Source organism: Microchirus variegatus (assembly GCF_963457635.1).
Source record: "Microchirus variegatus genome assembly, chromosome: 9".
NCBI classification, from domain to species: Eukaryota; Metazoa; Chordata; class Actinopteri; order Pleuronectiformes; family Soleidae; genus Microchirus; species Microchirus variegatus.
In genome coordinates, this window is record NC_139810.1 from 19,251,495 (window position 1) to 19,275,055 (window position 23,561).

Genomic DNA, 23,561 nt, shown 5'->3' on the forward strand with positions numbered 1-23,561 from the left:
AGATAATCATGAATAATAGCCCAGTTTCCTGATGATTAAAAAACACAAGTAGACTGATTTCATTCTGAGATTTCTGGCCGAATAAAAGCACATGATTACAAAAGTTTTTAAACCAATTTGCTTCAGCTTAAAAACTTCCACCTCAGAACTGGTGAGTCAGTGTAAATGCTTTACACTAATTTACATATTATACTATTACAGTTTTTCTTCTTTAATAATTGAATTATTAAGAATATATACTTTTCTTTATAAAAAATAATTTATAATATTTTAATTTTGTATATGTAATATAAACCCCCACAAAAACCACATCCTCTCTCTGATTAACTGTCCAGGGGGCTGGTTAAATAAACGTTTGTATCGATAAAAAGACATAAAAGAACATTATACATTTTATATATAAACATGATCAGTTTTCATTGGAAAAAAAAGGAAACATACAGCAACAGACAGCAATGGTGTTATGCATGATAATTAGGTACAAATACATTTTATTATCACAATAAAAACATTCAAATGATACAGTTCTCTTACAGTATTTACAGTCAAGTCAAGACTCACATGGGTTTTTACACTGATGTGTATGGTGGTTGTTCTCTTTACTTTCCAGTCTTCAAAAAAAAACTTGTCAGCACATTCGAGCCATTTTAATTCCTCCGTGTTTGGCTATTCAAGCCATTTTATTGCCAAGGAAGATGAATTTCAAAAAGTATCTTGAGAGGATTTGAAGTAAGTCTCTTTGAACGGGAGCCTGGCTTTAAGCAGTGACCGGGTTGAGTCCACTGGGCTCGCTGACGGAACCTCCGTGCTTGCGCCCCGAATATTCTCCGATAAATGAACCATCCTCGTCGAATTCCCGTCCGCCATCTGCGTAGTCAACCAAGCTGTCTCTGCTGACACCGTCCCCGACTGTGTCGTTGCCATTGAGGGAACACAAGCTACTGCCCTTCAGTGGTTTCTCGTCACTGTCACTGCCATCAACAACAACAACAACAACAACAGAGAAGGTTGACTGTGGTCAGCGGTGCAGTGCGTAAACAAACATGTTGTAAAGCACATAAAGCAGCAGATGTTTCAAAGCTACACGTGTGGCCTTTCGATCGCTATAGAATCACACAGAATCAAAAGCAACACAAACTCACAGAAACACTATAGTGCATGTGCAATGGGTATAGACTATTAAATGCTTGGCTGCATGAACAGACACACAGGCTCCCACTCAAAAAGCAAGTTCTTATGGGAGGACTTGCAGGAAAAGGAGCACAGGGGAGGTGGGGAGACCTTGCTACAATCACTTCACTAATTGCTAATTGCCAAGGCTTCAGGACCAAAGGCAATTTCAAATCTCTTTAGAGCCAAGGATGGAAATTGCTAGTGTGCAGTATAGGAAAGAAGATGGGTGGGAGATGCGTGCGTGCGTGTGTGTGTGTAAAGAAGGGGTGGGGGTTGAAGGCTGAGATTGAGACAAGGAGGGGGAATAAGGGGGAGAGGTGGGGCATATGCAATCCCAGACAAACAGCCTGTCATTCCTGGTATTCCCGAAGGGCTCACACGCAGGCTGAGGAGATTAGATGCCAATTTACGGCCGGGCAGCTGGCCAAGTCGCAGGTGTGTCACGACGAGACGTGGGGTCACCTCAAAACACTGAGGATATTTTTCCCTCCATGTCCTCTTTTCTAATTCCCTGAACCGTCCACGTTCGCTAACGCCTCTTCTTTGGTTTAGTATTCACGTCACAGAGCGTCTGTGCTCAGACACAGTCCTCAGGTGGCTGGTGTATGTAATATGAGACGCTGTCTTTGACACCTGTGTTGACTACAAGCATGACATTTTGAGCAGCATTTTTGGGGCAAAAAAAATGTGGTTCAAGCTAAGATTGCAAATCGGGGTCTCCTTCACGTGGATTTTTAATAACTAATCTTATCTACCGTTTTTCATGAGTCCGTTTACCATGCAAGCCACGTAAGGTCCGCATTTCAACTCTTATCAAACCGTCTTTCTCTGACGACTCCAGAGTGCTGAAGATAAGTGGCTGTTATCTAACAGCAGCGGAATGCCACAGCCGCGCCGGCCCCCCCGCAGTGACTTTGAATACGGTGATAAAACGGGGACTCTGTGCCTCTGAGCCGCAGCTCATTCAAGACCTTGGTCGGGATCCAGCTCAGTCTCAGCTGTTGCCGTGAAAAGGCTTCGCTTCAGTCTGACAAACAGGTGAGAAATGGAGGTGCATCACAGAAGGAGCAGAAGGTAATTAAATTTGTCTTGCCACTGACCCATGCTGACTTGGTTTTGGGGGCAGCATGAGACACTTCAGGTGCACGATAGATTTTTCAGGCCCATTGCAACTGTCGTAGTGTTTATTTCAACTTTAAAGGTGAGTTGGGAAACAAAGTTCCCCCACATCTGTTGCTACCTCCTGAATCGCACATTAAAAATGTGAGAAGATGAAGGGTTTTAAAAAAAAAAGAAAAAAAACGGGAAAAACAACAAACTATTTGAGGAAAAAACTGCATCACACAGTTGGTTAATAGGCAAATTCCGCTATATGACACCTGCTGTTTCTAGAGACAAAGCAGCAGAGGCCTGTCTCAAAAGAGAAATCTACCGAATCATAATTACCACTTCTCAGCTCCCCAGACACATAGAACACCAGTGGGTGATCCATTGCCCTCGGTGATTCAAAGGGCACCATGAGAGCTTTAAATCTAACACTAAAAGCCACACAAAAAACATCATAGTAACGCTAAAGGCACTCTGGGGGGACAGTAGTCAGAGGAACATCATGAGCACGACCATGGGAGGCATTTTTAACAAACAGCACAGCTGGAACCTACTCATACGTACAGTATATATTCATATGAGCTTCAAGGTAATCTTGTGATCACAGAAAACAATACCAACACTGTACCAGCCAAGTGTAGAGTACACAATAAGCTGCTATCCATCCACATAACAGTCATTAAGAACTTCAGGGGATTAAAACACTTCCTTATGACGTTTTTACTTTGACACATGGCAATATATTTTCTCTATTAATATAATTAGTGTTAGTAAGAATCAAAGGATCGCAATTGTGAGTGATCATGTTGCTGTAGCTAGTTTAGGTACGTGCACAAACAAAACACACCACTGTCACAAAGTGTCAAAAATGGATTCAACTGTCAAAATGGCAGCTTAACAATGAAAACCATAGACACTTAACAGCTTTTATTAATAAATATTACACAACCACTGTCTTCCCAGTCCACTGCTTTTGCACCTCTCCGCATGCGTCAGTGAATATAGGATATATTCCAATCTACAATGCTGTACATATAAAATCAATATGTCTGCAGTGGAAGCTTTATCTATTGCGATTAAAGCAATTCTCGGTCAAATCTGAGAGCTACAATTGTCCGGCCACCATTCAATAAATATGAACACTGTACAGTGCGTCTGCAGAGCATTCGCCATTCATTAAATTAGTTATGAATATGAACCTGTGTGTGTGGTTGTCAGTTACCCTCAGTTGCAAATGCACTGACCTGAATATAAGAGGAAAAACATGGTAATTATATGTATGATTATTACATTACCTTGACTCTGATATAATTGGGTGTATGAATGAATGAATGTCATTTTGTTTTTGAGCGTTACTTACAACCTTCATAACAATTTATTGCAATTAATGGACAAATGTTTTTGACTTGATGGCTCCATTCTTTAAATCAGAGATTTCAAAATTGCCGTCTGTGGGCCACAGGCGGGTCCCCAATATTTTTTGAATATTGTGAACAACTTATCGTTCAATGTCAAAACAAACTGTTTTATTTTAAAATTATATGAAATATAACATTTTTGACCCCTACTGACCAAACCCCCGGGCTATTTGAATATGAAAGTTATACTTTGATCCAGAAAGGTGGAGGTAAATCTTCACCTGCATCGGTGCGAGGCAGCATTGGTGTGTCAAGAAATGAGGGGGTGTTATTTAAATGGATTGCCTTGGTGTGAAAGTGGCTGGGATTGTGACTCACACATTGTGATCGACTGAATACAGCTGATTTATATACGACAACAATGTCCTTCGTGAACCGACACAACGCGTCATTTGTGTTAGACAGAGAGACAGCAAGTGTACAGCGACCGTTTTAGTTCAACTCAAGAAACACTTCTCCATTAAACAAACATACGACAAGAAACGAGCAGCCTACAAGTATGCACAAACACACGGAGCAACACAAAATAACTAGCTGATCCCGACTCTCTCACGCTCTGTAGAGTGCACGCATGCACACAGCCAAAATCAAACAATTAACAAACACACAGATTACCATTTCATCTACAGGGGAACAAAGCTTAAATCGAGTGTCACCAACTACTCTTAACTGATCCGTGTGATTACCTAGCCCATTAAATGGCGAGAACATGGGCTTCTCGCTTGGTCCTGCTCATGAATGCAAGGTTTGCTTTTGGGATGGGAGAGAAAAACGTTACTGTGACAAATGACAAATGAGTTTCTCAAACAGAAATATTCCACATATGCTTGTTAGATTAATATTGCTGCAACACAATGCATTTCAAAGAGATAAAAAAAAAAAAAGTAATTTCCCCAGCACAGATTTGCACTGCAGCTTTGCTCTGTATAGGAGTATAGGAGTCGAGCTCACCTGTATTCACAGAAGGTGTCATCATTCATTCCATGTGACTCAAAGTCAGGGTGGCGGTCCTCCTTCTCTTTCACTGCAGGGGGGGGGGAAGACAGACATTTTAGCACATTTGTAAAAGAGCATTCATAGAGTTAAAAAACAGCCAGAAATATTATGACAAAGTTGACCATTGTGCTTTATATAACATGTTATCACCTCATTAGAGGCATCTCTGAGTGTTTTGTGTGGTCACCATCACTGTGCTCTTTTGCCCTTTATCCCCCACATTCTTATTAATTAAAGTGAAAGTGAATTCCTCCACATTATATATTCCTCCATATATATTCCAACATATGTTCGTTATTTCCGGTTAAAATGAGCTGCGAAGGAGGGTCTTAGCCAACATGATGACACACAGCTAAACATGGAAGAAAGCTGACGCCGCAACCTTTGCCCTATATCTGTGGTGTTGAAGGGACAGGAACCCAAGAGTGATGTTTCCTGACCAAAGAGAAATTTCTATTTCTAAACCAAGACTGGAGACGAGCAGACTCATCCCCTCAATGGAGTTGATGCGTGGTGAATGGTACGCTGGCATCACCAGACTTGTACAGGTACAGCAACAACTGAATGTAACTCGGTATACTCGTCCCCCGAGTACAAAATGAGTCATGGAAAAATCTCAAAGCAGATTTGACGGCATAGAAACCGCTACAATCCAATGGGAATAGCAGAGAAATGACACTTTCGATATTATTGGGTTTTAAACAGGCGTGAAATGTACTTTTGTAGCAAACATATAATGATGAATTGATTTTGACTTTAATGTCAGATATAATCACCCTCCCTGCAGCCTCACTGATATATCCTGTCAACAAAAACACAAGGTCAAAGCGACCTTGACTTTTGACCTGCACAATTGAATCCCTTCATCCTTGAGACCAAATAGATGTCTGTGCCAAATGTGACACATTTCTCTGACTAGATTTTCTGAGACAACGAGAGAGAATGGCACAGACAGATGGACAACGCGAAAAAAACACACACACAATGCCTCCAGCCATGACTGTCACAGGTGTGGAGGCATAAAACAGACACACAAAAAAACTTGATGTCGTCATATCAAGTTGGTGCACCGAATGAATGGTTGGTGCAAAACTTCTTTTTGTGTCCACACACAAAGACTATACACATCAGCTTTTTTTGTGTAAATACGCTTTTCAAAAATACCATGCATTTGAGAAAGACAAAGAAGGGCTTTCATGAACAGAGCTGGATGGGCAGAGGGGAGATCCAAAGGGGCAGATGAAATATTCAGTGATTCGTGTCAAAATCTACTGCAGGCAAAGGAGTGGAATTGTAGGGGTGAGGACGGTAGAGTAGTCGGGGAGGAGAGAAACTGATCGAGCTGACTCTTTGCCGGCACCAATGAATTTGGGAGTGATACAAGGCAACACAAAGGCAAAGCCAGGAGAGTGTGTACAGGGTGACAGGCGGGGAGGAGTAAAACACATCTCGCATGACCAGGTTTATAAATACAGGTACAAAGCGAAAGTAACAAAGACACACACACACGCACACACATAGTTGCTGCAAGCATATCAATAACAGCTCATTTAGGGTAATGAATGGGCTTGGCATGGTTGGCATGCATCGGTGTCTCACACGCATGCATAATTAATTTCCACACAGGGTCGGGGGTCAAGGTTGAGGCTCACTCCACTTTGCTTCAGAAAGTCAACAAAAATAACATCAAGAGTCAGATAGAGGCATCGTCCTAAAGATGTTTAAAAATCTGATATCGTTCTAATGTATATGCAATCAGTGTCCTGATATTTTTGTTTGTTTTACCTCCCAAAGCAAAGTGATAAGGCAGCCCAACCCATGGGCTGAAAGACTCAAAGACTAACTGACCTTTTTCCATGGAGAACATGTCTTGTCGATGGCGCGGCGGTGGCGTACCTGCATACTTGCCACCTCTGTTTCGCCGCACAAAGCAGACCATGAGAGTGACGAGGGTGAGCAGAGCCACGGCGCACATGGTCCCGATAATCCATCCCTGGGTTGAGGAGTTCCTCTGCTGCGCTCCCACACCTGAGAAGAGAAACATCACATGAGCAGAGTTCAACCATCAACTCAACACACCTGTGTATATTGAAAAAATAAAAAAAATCCCCTCAAGCACCCCTCAAACAACTTCATCTCTCAGTAAAAACAGAAGAACACGATGAATTCAAATTTGAGAGGATGTTCATAAATCGTATTTCACTTACATTCCCTTCAGCTATAACACTCTATCTCTTCTGAAAAATATGAGATCGGTAGGGGGAGAAAAAAAGCAGGAATGCATGGGGAATGCAAAAAACGAATTCACCCGAGTAAATATCAGTTCTTCGCTGTTTTGTTTGAACCACTACGGCAGGACGCTAATCGCTCTCGACTACGACACCTTTTTCTCTCATCTCACCTTTGACTTGAGTGTGGAAAACGTCCTCGAAAATGCTAGCATTATCGAGCAGACTCTTGGCCACGAGGCGCACAGTGTACATCGTCCCCGGCGTGAGCCCGTCGATAACGTGGAAACTTTGAGAAGCGTTTACAGCCTCTGAAATCCTCCAGTTACCATCACCTACACAGCCAAGCACAACAGGTGCAACAAGCAGCAAGTTTTATATTACTCGGGCCACTACACAAGAAGATAGGATTAGCTGTTGCATGGTCATAAATGTTTGTTAGTACTATAGTTCATGTATCTTAATATGTGTAAGGTTATTAAGACCTGGTATTAACATACATCCTGGATGCGTCTCCTGCTGTAACCACATGTTGGCATTGTTCAACATGGAAATACACACAGTTCACGAAAATCAAAATATTTCACGGGCATAAAAACTGCACTGATTCTTTGAAATGTTGTATAAATATTGTTGACAGTGGTTTTGTGTTTTGTATTTGATTTGAATCGTATCCCCAGATTTTTGCCAATACACAACACTACTGTTGGTGTCTGTTGTCAATGTGTGCGTGTGTGTGTGTGTGTGTGAGTCTGTACATCAACATGAGAAACAGAAAAAGAGAGAGAGAGAAAGAGAGAGAATGGAGGAGCTGAATTCAAGCACTACTCCTTCAACTGTAACAAGAAATAACAAAATAAAAATCATGTGGCAATCTGAATATATATTGCTGCAATATTGCAGCAGTGGCTACAAATAAATCAGCATACTGTATGGACACTGAGGAGTGTAAAAATAAAGTGAAACTGCAGCAGGTCAGAGGATGTCAGCTAAGTAGGTGGGATCTAATGCCTCCTGAGGACAGACTGCGTTCATGCATGCTCAGAAATGGAGCCGCGCTCATCACCAAACCTCTGAATTTGATTTAGGATTTAGCATTGTTCATTCGTGATCGGCAACCCTCCGGATATCGCGGATATTAATACCAGGTCTAAAGGCTTTTAACGTTTATTTCTATATATTCTAGAGAACATTCCCAGTTGCAATTAAACACGGTGCCATCTAAAGTTTCCTGTGAGCAAGGTGGGGATGGGGAAATGTAGCTTACGGTTATTCATATGAGCCACGTAAAGCTGTGTGTCCTGCTGCTCTTCTCTGGCAGTCCAGCTGATTTTGGCAAAAGTGTCACTCACATGAGAGCTTATGTTCAACAGGACGGGAACTGATAAAAAGAGAGAGAGAGAAGACACAATAGCAGGAAAACCAAGAAGAAAAGGAAAACACAGAAAGCCACAGAGGTTAGGAGAAAGAAGTCAAGAAAAGAGGATTAGCAGAGGCAAATAGGATCCCCCCCCCTCCCTCCACAGTGAGAACTGCGCGGCGTGCAAAGACGTTTCAAGACGACAGTTCAAAAAAGCAATACTGGGGCAGCAGACTTAATTGAGAGGAGCTGGATTTTTGGGTTGATACAGAGATCGTGGGCGGGAATGACATCTAGTCTTGACTTCCTCCTTTAAGCAAAGCTGGCATTTCCTCATGCCTCTCCACAAAAACTCCAACCCCCCCCCCCCCCCCCTCCCGTAAGCAAACATCAGACGGGTCTCAAATCCCGTTGTTAGTTGAAAGTTCAGATACTTAAAGATGAGATCACAGGGATATTATTGGCATGTGCGAGTGAGAGCTATATACCTAAAGAAAGATGAGGAGAATTTCCTGGCAAAGAGATTGGAGAGGAGAGAGAGCAGTTGTGGCCTGAAATCAAAGAGAAGTCTCAGATGTTAGATTCTTGCTACAACGCTGTCAGGTCTAATGCTCCATATTGTGAAACAAGTGAGCTCTGTTAGACTACATGAGGGAAGGATTGTTAGAGCAACAGCAGGAGTCTTTTCTATATAAAAGGAAACAAAGGTATGTGTTGTTTTTCTTGATCTGCTTTTTTAACCCAAACTATATTTGTACAACTGTAAAGGACACAGACATTTTTTGCGGGAAGGCAATTGCCGTTGCTACGTTTTCTACACCGACACACACCTGCAGCCTTCTCTATCTCTACCACCACTACTACTGGGTTGCAGCAGCTAAAGGCGGGTGATACATACTGCTCTGAACAGGGGCCACAGCTGGAGTCAGGGACAAATCTTCAGAGGGATAAAAAATAAATAAATAAATAAGTAAATAAAAAAAATGGAACAACAGCAGAGGATTAGAAATATATGGAAAAGCTGGCACTGAGGTTTATAGAACAGGAGTGCACACACTCACAGAGCTGTGGATATGAGTATGTATTGTATGAGCATTCTTGAGCAATGCAGTGTCAAAAAAGAATGTCTAAAAACTAGTGTAACTGATATCCAGTGGTTCAGACATTGAATAATTCTTACATTATTTAATCGAATGCTCGCAGGCCAATGTTTACACATCACAGTGTTTTTTGACACTCGTAAATAATCACATTCAAGGTGGCTGAGTTCCATTTCGCTCCCTCTCTTTTCAGGGTGCATGTTAGTTCACAGTCACACTCTCCCGAACTTACACGAACTGAACTGAACCATCTTTAATGTGATCAGTGCTTTATCACGCTGCTAATTGCAATTCCTTGAGGAAACTCAATATGAGATGTGATCATTTTTTTCTGTGTTTTTCAATGATTTAACAATTGTAAGGCTTTGTGTATGGAGATAATACTGTAATACATTATGATTTGATATACTGTTGTTGGTGTGGTTGTCCAAATCAAAAACATGTTACGTATCATCCTGTCCCGGGTGTTCCCCCACTTCTCAACCTCCTATGTGAGCTGGGATCGGCACCAGAGCCCTCGGTGACCCTCATGTGGAGGATAAAGCGGTTGAAGATGAATGGATGGATGTAATGCTGCCAACTGACCTTGTCTGAAGTCTCAATTGAAGAGGTTTAAATCTCACATTGATTTCCAAGTAGAATAAAGATAAAGAGCATAGTGTGTGCACATAATGTTCAGTCATCTGCTGTGGATACGTGCATGAATCCACAGTATACTGGAAAAGAAAATGAATACGGCTGTAAACCTGAAGGCCTGTTCTGCTCTGGTTGCTGAATTCTGGAGTGAACATAAAGCCGGTCCTAGATTATCATGTTTCCTGCTAAGCTTTTTCAGATATGAAGTTCAAGCCATTAGCAAATTTGTTGGTGATAATATTCAAAAACTGTGCCAGAGAGCAAATCATTGAAGGAGCTGGGTCTTTTGTTGTTGTTGTTGTGTGTTAGAGAGGTATATGCTTTTTAAACCTATTCTCGTTTGTAACCCAATTGATCTTTTCTGCTTTATCTCATTCGATTAGAAGAAAAAAAACATGATTTATTTTTTGTAATTTTTTTTGTTGCCACAATCGTGAGCTGTAGGTGTTAGCTCTCCTCGCGATTTCTCACAGATGGTCCACCACATCCTTCTGCTGCCAATATCTTTAACTCCACCTGCACTATTTACATTGCAAGCCTTTATAACACACATACACCCTCTCTCTCTCTCTCTCACACACACACACACACATGACAGTCTGTAATTTTTCCCAACTTTTTTTTTCTTCGAACCAGAAAATGATTCACGGTAACTACACGGTGACAAACATTAAAGGCTCATTCAGTCAAAGGTTAACTCGAAAAGGAACACTGAAGAGCACACTTACTGCGGCTTAATAACTCCCATGTGTTCATATTTTTTTGTTCACTGTCACTCCAGCCCTCCACATTAATGTCTGTAAATTCATGATGCCTCAGCTCTGTGCTACTGGCATCCATAAATCCACTCTGCTGCATTGTGTCCAACATGCCTCCAGGACAGTGCTTCAAAACTACTATTTTATCTCCCCTCTGAGTCCTGGCTCAACCATATTTACAAACAGTGCGTCTAATGGGTCTCTGGCTGGACATCCACCTACAAGGTGTGGAGGCTCTCCGAGGAAGCATAAACATCAGAGAGGAATTAATAACTTTTATTAAAACATTCGAAGATTGTTTAGCAACATTTTGTCATGCAATCATTTTTAGTGATAGTGAGGCTTTTTTGTGAAAGCGTGTTGCAAAATTCCAGAACACATTTCCAGGGTGACTGATGTATTTTCAAGGCTGAAATTACACACAGCTACGCCTGCGCCATGGCAAGGCAGGGAGCTGAACAGACCACATCAGCAAAACAATGATGGACCTCATCATGCTCTTTTGTTGATTGTTTACAGGGGACATATTATACCCTATTTGTCCAAGTTAACCTAGTTCCCTGATGTCCTAATGAACATGTCTGCGACATGCTTTGGTCAAAATATCATAAGCATGAAGCACCACAGCAGTTCAATCAGCCCAGAACGCTCTCTGTTTAGTAGTATCTCTTTAGGTCCACCTAAAAGGTCCATGTTAAAAAAAAAAGTACGTAGTAACAACCACAAAGGCTACTAGGAGCTAACAGCAGTTGGCATTTGGAAGTGATCATTTGCAGGCTCTAGCAGGTACATTGCCGTCGTCATATATGACATGTATCGACTGGACAGATAAATCCTCTGAGGCTGGAAGTTTGTGTAGCACTCTGTGCTGCACTGTGGAGCCAACTTTTCGCGGACTTTGCGAACATCCGGTTTTCAGATACCTTTGCCCTGGCCAGCACTCTCGCCTGTTCCAATTTCACCAATTTAGCACATTGTGACGTCCCAATGAGTGCGGAAGTCAACATCTTGTGTTGTATCTCCTGTACTTAGACTGAGGAGGACCACAAAAACATGAGTGAGTCATTTTTTTTTTCACACTTTGACGACCGATAGGACCTCCAGAGTCCCAAATATAAGCATTTAAATGATTTAAGACTAGATTTTGCATAATATGAGACCTTTAAAATTTTCAACCTGAACCTCAGCAAAAACATACATGCTGAGCCAGATGCTGTTTATCGTAACTCATGTTGTTTCATTTCAAACATCAGAGAAATAATATTTGAGATGTTGCTTTAATTGATTGATGAGCTATCTGTTGTTTGTTGTTAAGCATGTGCTTTAATCCCATGCGCCATTATGTCACTTTACAGACACATTATTATACATTTCTGTAGAGCCAACTGACCAAAATACCCCTGAAACACTCATGTTCACACAGCTCTGCAGCTCACACACACACACACACAAAATAAAAATCTAGGGTTTTAAAGCCAAAGAGTCTCAAAATCCCAAAATTTTGGATTTCTGTTTTCCCACATAAAATCAGGTGTTACACTATAACTCTGTATCGTTCAAATCCAAGCTAAGCTTTAAACTGCACATGGGCAGAATGACCAAAAAATAGTCTTCTTTTATCCAGTGAAGTTTGTGTGTAGGCCAACATCTCAGATGGTGTTAGAAATAGACCGTCCGAAGCTCGCAACCTGCCAGAAAGCTAATTCACGCTTTAATCTCACACCAAAATACTGGACATTCTCACTGTCTGCTTTTAAAGTGAATCTGGATGATGAAATAAGTCATAATGTTGCTGCTGCTACACTTAAAATCAAACATAAGAAATAGAAAGCCAGACAATCCAGTTTTAAATGACCTATACTGGCTTTCTATATCCTTTAGACAAGTTATTTTCTTCCTTTTATATAAAGTATTCAATTTCCCAGCAATTCAAAGCAGCAGTTTAAGACATTATTCAGTATTTATTAGTCTCTTCCCTTTTTTCCCCTAATTTCTCTTCCTGTTCATTGTTTTTCCCCCGCTCCTCCCTCGGTCACTTTATGTTTTATTTGGGTGGAAGACACAAATGAAATAAAGTTGACTGAGTGGGTTTTATTCATAAAAAAAAAAAAAAAAAAACCCAGGGAGGCAGGAATATGCAACAGAGAGCTGATGATAAGACATCCTGACTTCTACTCAGTGTGAGTCTCCAAAAACAGAATTGAAAGCCTTTGTATTAGATCATCCAAGCCTTGAAACACCCACTGTTTTAAAACTCAAATGGATTAAGTTTGCAGCAACGACGAGCTTTACATAGAAAAAGTTGTCTCCAGGCCAAAATAGCCCTAATGGCATCATCATGGGTTGTAACAAAATGTTTTCAAATATTTATAGGGTCTCCCTATAATCATAAAAAGTGGTTTCATTTTGACCACAGTACAATAAATCATTAGCATAAATATCTCCACTTTGTATGAATTATTAAACTGCCACTACCGTGTCTGTGGTACATTATGCTTCTGACACTAGAGGGGCTTTCAAATTAATACCAATGCAAATTTTATCAGCCACGCTGTCCAGCTCAGGTATACGCTGATTTCATCTACTTACGTCCTGATATGATTGTGTTGCTCTCCTGGGCCAGTGGAGGTCCACAACCTGCTCGAGTGCAGGCGCTGAGGTGGAAGTGATAGAGGCTGCCCTCCTCCAAGCCCCGAAGCTGCCACTGTGTGGTGTCAGGCCCAGTGATGTTCATCTCCTGGGAGGCAACCACCTCAAGTGTGGTCTCATTAACTATAGATAAAGGAGACAGATGTCAGGGTCAGTTCACGTGACATAAGTGAGCCTACGCAGAAAAAAAAAAGAAAAAAGAAAATGTTGCCACTGTTTTGGTGTGTTGTATGTTTACGGAACAACAACTACAATGAGGATCAATGGCCGAGGGGAGGAGAAAGACAAGCGAATGTCATGCCGGCTCATGCGGAAAGTGAATGTAGTAGATTCATGTCCTGACAGGTGAGCTGAGGAGGAATACGTTATGAAGAAAAGCGAGAGGAGATGAAAGGAGCAGATAGGGAGCTCAGGGGAGGAGGAGGGAGGGGGTGTAAACAAGTAGCAATGGAGGAAAAAGAGGAGGCAGATGAGAGAGAGAGGGAACATGAAAAGAGGGAGGAGAGTTAAAAGATAATGACTGTATTTTCAGACCTCAGTCTTATTTTTTACGGGTGTGAGGAGGGGGGGGTAATGAATAACAAGAACAATAATATTTAGAATGGGTAATATTGAGCAAGAAGACTATAACAGGAAACCACAAATGGGTTGTAATCTAATAAAACGATTGCAGTAAAATAAATGCCCACATTTTATTACATAATACTGTCAATTACCTTTGTTTTTTAATCATAGAAAAGGCACTTTAGTGGTTGTTTTTGTCAGATTTGTAATGATTAGTGGCGTGGACCCGAAAGCAGACGGAGACGGAGGTGGCTATTTCAAAACAATATAAATTTATTACGAAAATGTATAACAAAAAACGACTTCCCAAAAGTGGGAAGCGATAGGGGATAGGTGGAGAGAAAGGAGGAAAATTGTCCTTGCAGCTACTGCGGGGGTGACTCGGCAGGTCGGCGGAAATCCAGAGTGGAGACAACTCACGAACGTGGCACAGGAGATCCCAGGAGAATAGGGAGACCGGAACAGCCAGGGAGTTGAAGACCAGCAGGAGACGTGACGACCTGGAGCGGAGACGAACGGGTAAGTATTCTTGTGAGGTAAGTACAGCGAGAGAGCTGGCAGCATGACTTTACCCATGTACGTTCGAAAACGATCTGACACCGGTGAGGAGAAATGGCTCCGCCTTTAAGCCCCGCTGATTACACATCTGGTGCAGGTGAGGAGGAGCCGCGCAGGTGCAAACGATCACCGGTGTCTGGGAACTGGGTCAGCCACGCCCCCTGCAGAGTCAGAGGAGAGGGGAAAGAGCAGCAGCCACAAAAACAACACTAATAATAAAATTGAGGAGAAGGTGCAGGTGGAATCGTAACAGTACCTCCCCCTCAAAGAGCGCCTCCTGGCGCTAGGCCAGGCTTATCCGGGTGGGTCCGATGGAAGTCCCTCAGCAAGTCTTTGTCCAGGATGAAATGGCGTGGAACCCAAGATCTCTCCTCCGGGCCGTACCCCTTCCAGTCGACGAGGTACTGGTGACCCCGGCCCCTGCGTCGGCTGTCCAGGATACGCCTGGCTGTGTAGGCCTCCCCCCGTCGATAAACCTGGGTGGAGGAGGAGGGTTGGAGGGTGGGACCAGGTCCGACTCCTCCACTGGTTTTAGGAGTGAGACGTGGAAGGTCGGGTGGATTCGTAAAGCTCTAGGAAGCTTCAGGCGGGCGGCGGACCTGTTGACCATCCGCTCGATGATGAACGGCCCAATGAAACGGGGTGCCAACTTCCGGGACTCGACCTGCAGGGGAAGGTCTTTAGATGACAGCCATACCTTTTGTCCCGGACGATAGTCTGGAGCCGGGATGCGGTGGCGATTGGCCTGCCTCTGGCTCTGGATGGAAGATCGTTGAAGGGATGACCGGACCTGTCTCCACACCGCGTGGCACCGGCGAAGGTAGGTCTGGACAGAAGGGACGGCGACCTCCTCCTCCTGGAAGTCGAAGAGGGGTGGTTGGTAGCCCAGGGTCGCCATGAATGGGGAGATGCCGGTAGATGCGGAGACCAGGGAATTGTGCGCGTATTCCACCCATGGAAGCATGGAACTCCAGGAGGCGGGGTGGCGGGCGGCGACACAACGGAGGGCACTCTCCATACTTTGGTTGGCCCGCTCTGTTTGGCCGTTAGACTGGGGGTGATACCCGGACGTGAGGCTGGTGGACGCCCCCAACGCCGAGCAGAACGCCTTCCAGACCTGGGAAGCGAACTGAGGCCCTCTGTCTGATACGATGTCCTGCGGGAACCCGTGGAGTCTGAAGACGTGTTCGACTAGGAGGTCCCCCGTCTCGATGGCAGTTGGGAGCTTGGTGAGCGGTATATAGTGGACGGACTTCGAAAACCGGTCCACCACCGTCAGGACCGTGGTGTTTAGGCGAGACGGTGGTAGACCGGTAACGAAGTCCACCGCAATGTGGGACCAGGGACGACGTGGGATGGAGAGCGGCTGCAGGAGACCAGCTGGAGGGCGGTTCGAGGTCTTCCCTCGGGCACAGACGGGACAGGCTCGGATGAACTCGGCAGTGTCCTGAGGCATGGAGGACCACCAAAATCGCTGGCGGAGGAACCGGAGAGTGCGATTGTGGCCGGGATGACATGTGAGCTTAGAGCCATGTGCCCATTGTAATACCTCAGATCGTGCCGCGCCCGGGACGAAGAGCCGGTTGGGAGGACCGTTTCCTGGGTCTGGTTCCTCTCGTTGGGCCAGACGGACCCTCTCCTCCACCGGCCAGGAAGCAGCCCCCACGATGCAGGCTGGGGGAATGATTGGCTCGGGAGACAGAGAAGGTGGATCAGGTGAGAATAGTCGAGATAATGCGTCTGGTTTAACGTTCCTTGACCCAGGTCGGAAGGTGAGGGTAAACACAAATCTCCCCAGGAACAGGGCCCAACGTGCCTGTCTGGAGTTGAGACGTTTAGCGTCTCGTAAATATGATAGATTTTTATGGTCTGTCCAAACGATAAACGGAAAAGACGCACCTTCCAACCAATGTCGCCATTCTTGAAGCGCCAGCACGACCGCCAACAGCTCCCTGTTCCCCACGTCGTAGTTCGCCTCGGCAGGGGAAAGGCGTCGGCTGAAGAAAGCGCATGGGTGCAGTTTTTGGTCGGCAGGCGAGCGTTGCGACAGAACGGCTCCAACTCCAGTGTCGGAGGCGTCGACCTCGACGACAAACTGTAGGGAAGAGTCAGGGTGGGAGAGGATTGGTGCAGACGTGAACAGTACCTTGAGTCTCTGGAAGGAATTCTCGGCGTCATCGGACCAGCAGAATGGTTGCAGCGGAGAGGTGAGTCGAGTGAGGGGTCCAGCCACCTTGCTGTAGTCCCGGATGAATCGCCGGTAGAAGTTCGCGAAACCTAGGAACCGCTGCAGCTGCTTCCGGTTGGAGGGGGTCGGCCAGTCCCTCACCGCGCTGATCTTGGCCGGGTCTGGAGACAGCTTACCCTGGTCGATAATAAAACCAAGGAAAGGAACTGATGATGCGTGGAAGACGCACTTCTCTGCCTTGGCATATAGTTTGTTCTCCAGCAGTCTTTGCAGCACCATGCGGACATGCTGGACGTGTTCCTGCTCGGACTCCGAGAAGATGAGGATGTCATCCAAATACACGAACAGGAATTTGTCCAGCATGTCACGCAGAATGTCGTTGACTAGGTGCTGAAAGACTGCTGGAGCGTTCGTTAATCCAAACGGCATGACCAGGTATTCAAAATGTCCCATTGGCGTGTTGAAGGCGGTCTTCCACTCGTCTCCCTCCCTGATACGAACCAGATGGTACGCGTTGCGAAGGTCGAGTTTGGAGAAAACCTTAGCCTTGCACAGAGGGCTGAAGGCAGCGTCCATAAGCGGCAGAGCATATTTGTTGTGGACCGTGATCTCATTGAGACCACGATAGTCGATACAAGGGCGCAGGGTACCATCCTTCTTCTGGACAAAGAAGAAACCGGCTCCGACAGGGGATGAAGAGGGACGAATGAGACCAGCGGCCAGAGACTGGTTGACGTATTCTTCCATGCATGAGCGTTCGGTCTGGCATAGATTATACAGCCGTCGGGAAGGTAATGTGGACCCCGGAAGCAGGTCAATGCCGCAGTCGTATGGTCGATGGGGAGGAAGGGAGAGAGCCAAGTCCTTTGAGAACACCTCCCCGAGGTCGTGGTACGCCGCCGGAATCGTGGAAAGATCTGGAGGCTTGGGAACCGGAACCGGAGTGGTCGAAGGAGCGGGCAGTGCTGAGCGGAGGCAGCGGGAGTGGCAGGGAACGCTCCAGCTGGAGAGTTGCCCAGACGACCAGTCGAACCGGGGATTGTGGAGCGCCAGCCAGGGCAGGCCCAGCACGATCGGGGAGGAAGACGACGGAATCAGGAATAATTGAAGCAGCTCGTGGTGGTTGCCGGACAGGACCAGGGCGATGGGTCTGGTGCGATGAGTGACTGTGGCCAAGATCTTGCCGTCGAGGTCGTGGATCTCCTTCGGTGTCTCGAGCGGGATCGTGGGGATCCCGGCCTGGAGGGCAGTGTCCAAGTCCAGGAAACAGTCGTCTGCGCCAGAATCGACCAGACAGGGGAGCGTGACCGACTTCTGGTCCCACCGGAGTTGACCTGGGAGGATCACACGTTTCTTTGTGGCACAGGAAGCGGCACCGCCTGCCAACACTCCGGCGTGTGTTGGAGAGCTTAGTCCTTTTGGGCGTACTGGACAGTTCGCCCGTTGATGGTCCAGTTCGCCGCAGTAGAGACAGGCCCCGCCTCTCACCCTCACCGTCCGCTCCGCGGAGGTGAGTCGAGTACGCCCCAGCTGCATCGGTTCAGGTGAACCAGGAAAGGTAGGAAAAGGAGGCAGAGAAATGGGAGCCGGATTGTGAGGACGTGAGTAGCTAGAGACGCGCCGGCTACTCGCCGTTCTTTCTCGATCTCTCTCCTGGATGCGATTATCAAGCATGATACATAAGGCAATGAGTGAATCTAAATCGTGGGCGTCGTTCCGTGTCGCTAGTTCATCGCGTATTTCTCTTTTCAGATTCCTAATGAACATAGCGCGCAGCGCCGCGTCGTTCCATGTACTCTCCGCAGCGTGAATGCGGAACTGAATTGAAAAATCGGCCACCGACGAATTACCCTGTTCGGTGTTGATTAATCTGGAGGAAATGTCGGACTCCTGAGGAGAGTGATCGAAAGCTTTGCACAACTGGATGGTGAACGACGAGTAGCTAACTGAAGCGGGGGCTGCGTGGGATAGCGTGGCCGTTGCCCACTGAGCGGCTCGCCCCGACAACAAGTTTACAACGAAAGCAATTTTGGCATTGTCATCGGGGTAGGTGCGTGGTTGAAGGCTAAAGACAAGCGAGCATTGAAAAAGGAAGCTTGTGCATTTACCAATCTCCCCGGAGAATCGTTCGGGGATGGGGACAAAAGGTTCCCGCGGCGAACTAGCGGAAGTGGCTAAGTTAGCGCTATTAGCCGCAACTACCCGCTCCGCGCTAGCGGAAACGGAAGTGGCGGGGGCTACGGGAGGGTTAGCCGACCTAGCAGCATTAGCCATGAGTTCGCGGAGTGAAAGAGAGATCTTAGAAAGTATCTGACTATGGCGCCCGATGAGTACGCCCTGGGCGGAAATAGCCTGCTTACACGCGTCAAAGTCCGCCGGGTCCATGTTGGTCAGATCGTTATGTAATGATTAGTGGCGTGGACCCGAAAGCAGACGGAGACGGAGGTGGCTATTTCAAAACAATATAAATTTATTACGAAAATGTATAACAAAAAACGACTTCCCAAAAGTGGGAAGCGATAGGGGATAGGTGGAGAGAAAGGAGGAAAATTGTCCTTGCAGCTACTGCGGGGGTGACTCGGCAGGTCGGCGGAAATCCAGAGTGGAGACAACTCACGAACGTGGCACAGGAGATCCCAGGAGAATAGGGAGACCGGAACAGCCAGGGAGTTGAAGACCAGCAGGAGACGTGACGACCTGGAGCGGAGACGAACGGGTAAGTATTCTTGTGAGGTAAGTACAGCGAGAGAGCTGGCAGCATGACTTTACCCATGTACGTTCGAAAACGATCTGACACCGGTGAGGAGAAATGGCTCCGCCTTTAAGCCCCGCTGATTACACATCTGGTGCAGGTGAGGAGGAGCCGCGCAGGTGCAAACGATCACCGGTGTCTGGGAACTGGGTCAGCCACGCCCCCTGCAGAGTCAGAGGAGAGGGGAAAGAGCAGCAGCCACAAAAACAACACTAATAATAAAATTGAGGAGAAGGTGCAGGTGGAATCGTAACAAGATTGTTATTACCTGTGTTTGACGCAGTATGGATTACTACAGAGATATTAACACAACACAAGTCTCACTCATGTTACATATTGCAGACACGTTGTTTTAATCGTAAACACCTAAAGAGGGAATAAAAAGAGGGGCGCCCAGAATGGTTGTATACTGAAAAAGGACTTTAAAAAAAAAAAGAAACCTATAGCATTTAAGAGGGAATTTATGAGAAGAGGTAAATGGCAAAGGCAAACAGAAAATATAAGAAGGAGGCAGGAAAAGGAAATGAGGTGAGTAGCAATCACAAGCAGCATAACGTATCACCGAACATGTATAATAGATCAAAGTACAGTATGTGTGCAGACACACTTCTCCTGAAATCCCCTTCATCGGTGTCAGGGCCCATGTTGAAAAGCAGGTGAGAGCTGAAAGTGTGCCGACTCTGTTGTACCGCTTCAGAAATCTAATGGATGTTCTTTTCCCAGCACATTTCATGTGTTTTTTTTTTGAACACTGTCAGATATTTTTTTTTTTTTCATTGACTACTCACACACCACAGTTTTAATGACTGGGACAGATGCACGCTCATTACAGTTAACAGAGGACAAAACTATTGAAATATGTTTATGTGCCACATAATGAATCATCGTTTAAAAAAAACAAAAAAACAAAAACAAATCTATCTGAGAAGATGTGAGAGGGATAGAGAGTGTATTAATGAGCTGACCAGACACAGTGGGTGTTGATGGAGACACCAAAGGGCCGTCTCTCACAAAAGATTTCAGAAATGTCAGCGATTCAGCGAGTGCAGGCTTTGAAAACAGAGAAACTGTAATGAAAAGCTCGCACTCACTTATTCACTCTAACTGTCATGTGAGGGGTTCTTCCCTTCCCAGGTTGTTTTTTTTTTCCTCGAGGATATCCTCACGAATAATAAATGGTAAAGGATTTTGCAGAAGAGGCACTAACTTAAATAATCATTTTTGTGTTAGAGAACCTGTAGTCCCATGAGGACATGTGATAAGAAACACTCTCTAGAAAGTGTCAAAGGAATCTGCACAACTCACAACAGGCTCATTGTGGAGCGTTCAGTGTTAAACACTGCCACCTAGTGTCGGGTGTGAAAAGAGCTGCATGTTTTCAGGGTCTCACTTGGGAATTAAAAACGTCTATATAATTAAAGGTAAACTGTGAAATCTCCAGCACAAAACAAATACATCTATGACTCAATCTTCACTGAATAATTAGTCAAACAACATTGCGTGTACATACTGAGAAAGTACTGCAGGAGATAACCACTGAGGATGCCGTTTGCCTGGGGAGGCGGTCCCCACACCAGCAGGATTGAGTCTTTCTGGGCATTGGAGGCCGTGAGAACAGGCACTTGTTCAGGAACTATGAAAAAAAAAGAGACAGTTCTTTTAATTAATCTGCACTGCAGACAAGATTATCTTACAGGTTGTTGTTGCTGTTTTATTGGAGGGAAATAATTGTTACATCAGCGTTATACAAACAAAAAATTTCTCAAATGTCATTTCCTGTTTTTTTTTCCCGTGTGCAGAATAACGCCACTAATTGACAGATTTAGTCATGCTTTTCTTTGATTTGTCACTGTGCAGAACTAAGTAAACGTTAACTCGTATATCAATGAAAGAAAAAACAAACTTTGATGAATAAATCTGTGAATGAAACAGTACAGAAGCTATAATTGAATGTCAACCTAATCATTAAAGCATTATTGCTGTGAAGTCAGTGTTGTTCTCGACACCTCACCTCCCTCTGAAGTGTTGAAGGAGACCGGGTCACTCCTGGGCCCGTTGCCCTTCTTGTTGAAGACGTTGACAGTGAGTCTGTACTCAGAGAAAGGAGTCAGTCCCGGCACGAAGGCATGACTCCTTTCCCCTGGGAAGGACAGGGACTGGCTGTTTTCTACAATCTTGCTGGGGTCCAGCAGACTTCGCCTCCTTGACCACTGAACCTGTTTGAGGGAATGGACAACAGAAATCTTCCCTTATTAACTATGAATATTATATCTGTAATGTAGCTTTTTATTTTACCTCTGCTAATGAATATGCAAGTTACAGGTAAAATGCTTTTTCATGACATATACTTTACGTTGGGGGGGGGTTGGGGATAATATACCCTATGTCTCAAAGTTAAACTAGTTCCCTGGTGTCCTAATGAACATGTCTGTGACATGGTCAGAATACCATAAGTGATGAAGCACCACAGCAGTTCAATCACCCTGCCAAAACAGCTCTGTTCAGAATGCTCTGTTTACTAGTATCTCTTTAGGTCCAACTTAAAGGTCCACCTTAAAAAAAAAAGTAAAACAATACTTAATGGACAGGAAATGACATTAGCCACAGAGGCTACTGGAAGTTAACAGCAGTTAGCATTTGGAAAAATTATCATTGGCAGACTCTAGCAGGCACATTGCCGTCATATATAACATGTATCCATTGGACTGATAAATCCTCTGAGGCTGGAAGTTTGTGTAGAACTCACTGCTGCACTGTGGAGCCAAGAATAGAACTTTTCACGGACTTCTGCCCCCGTCAGCACTCTCGCGTGTTTTACAGACAAAGCGGAGCTCCGCGAGACAACAATTCCAGGCATTTAGCGCATTGTGACGTCCCAATTAGTGCGGAAGTCAACATCGCGTGTTTTGTCTCCTGTACTTAGACTGAGGAGGACCACAAAAACATGAGTGAGTCATCTTTTTTCACACTTTGCTGACTGATAGGGCCTCCAGAGTCCCAAATATGAGGATTTAAATGATTAAAAAGTAGATTTTGCCTAAAATGTTCCCTTTAAGTGATTATATTCAATGTAGATTGAATTATACATCAAAGGAAAGGTTAGGAGAGGAAAATGAACACTGATCTGAAAACCGAGCTGCGTCTGTGGGTGGACGTGCAGAAATTACATAATCAGATTCAAGAAGTTTCTTAGTTAACTATTGACAAACTCATCCCAACATGGAACACAAAACAAATCTGTATTTGTGTGGCACTTACAGTAAAAAACGTGCAAGTTTGTTCAAGTGTTAAATGACTATACTATAAACTGTAGTTTTCCCTTTTTATTCTCAGAAAACACGAGCTTCGTGCTTTACAGCGTGCCACTCAACATGCCGCTCACAATGTCCTGTTCAACCGACACAGCCTATCAGCATTATACTGCATGGCCACATTACAATGCAAGCAGTGCTGTAACAATATTTCTCCCACAGTATATAGCATCAGAAAAAAAAATAAGATTTACATCTTTGTCTCCCTGTCTAGGCTCTATTCTGCTTCATTAAAATCTTCATTTGCACTTGCAGTACTGGTTGAAAAAGGGAACCTATGGAAAACAACAGCAGTGCAAATGAGTGGTGTCTCTTTCCTCGGGAATCTGCGGCATGTTGACAGAATCTCTACATTATGGAAGCTGGGAGAATATGCTATTATAATAATAGCACTATGTAAATCAGGCAAAGGATTGTGAACAAACTTTCCAAATCAAAGTAAGCAGCTGTCTGCAGCCTGATTAGTTGTATCGCATGACTAATGGCAGCTACTGTATGTGGACGATATTACACATAATGATCTTATGAAAACACCAAGCAGTTGCTGACTGTAAAATAGGAAGTGCATGATATGGTCAGTGGTTATTTCAAAAGATAGAATAGAATAGAATTGTATTTAAATAGGGACAATACAGGCCCTGCGATGGACTAGCGAGCTATCCAGGGGTGTACCCCGCCTATCGCCCTATGTCAGCTGAGATAGGCACAGCACCCCCCGCGACCCTCCAGTGGAGGATAAAGCGGTGGATAATGGATGGATGGA

The 23,561-nt window shown here is 44.7% G+C and overlaps 1 protein-coding gene across 1 annotated transcript in view; it reads right to left on the reverse strand.

Annotated features, from left to right (window-relative positions):
• Positions 1–585: 585 nt before the first annotated feature.
• chl1a (cell adhesion molecule L1-like a) overlaps positions 586–23,561 on the reverse strand; it is a gene marked incomplete at its 5' end in the record, with an annotated part of 41,626 nt that continues 18,650 nt past the window's right edge. The window contains 10 exons of the mRNA XM_083895647.1: positions 586–971; positions 4,650–4,722; positions 6,543–6,722; positions 7,096–7,257; positions 8,190–8,303; positions 8,771–8,833; positions 9,181–9,219; positions 13,366–13,548; positions 20,998–21,120; positions 21,499–21,703. Of these exons, the coding sequence (XP_083751773.1) occupies positions 758–971; positions 4,650–4,722; positions 6,543–6,722; positions 7,096–7,257; positions 8,190–8,303; positions 8,771–8,833; positions 9,181–9,219; positions 13,366–13,548; positions 20,998–21,120; positions 21,499–21,703 (1,356 nt within the window). The 3' untranslated portion in view covers positions 586–757. The remainder of the gene's footprint in view (positions 972–4,649; positions 4,723–6,542; positions 6,723–7,095; positions 7,258–8,189; positions 8,304–8,770; positions 8,834–9,180; positions 9,220–13,365; positions 13,549–20,997; positions 21,121–21,498; positions 21,704–23,561) is intronic.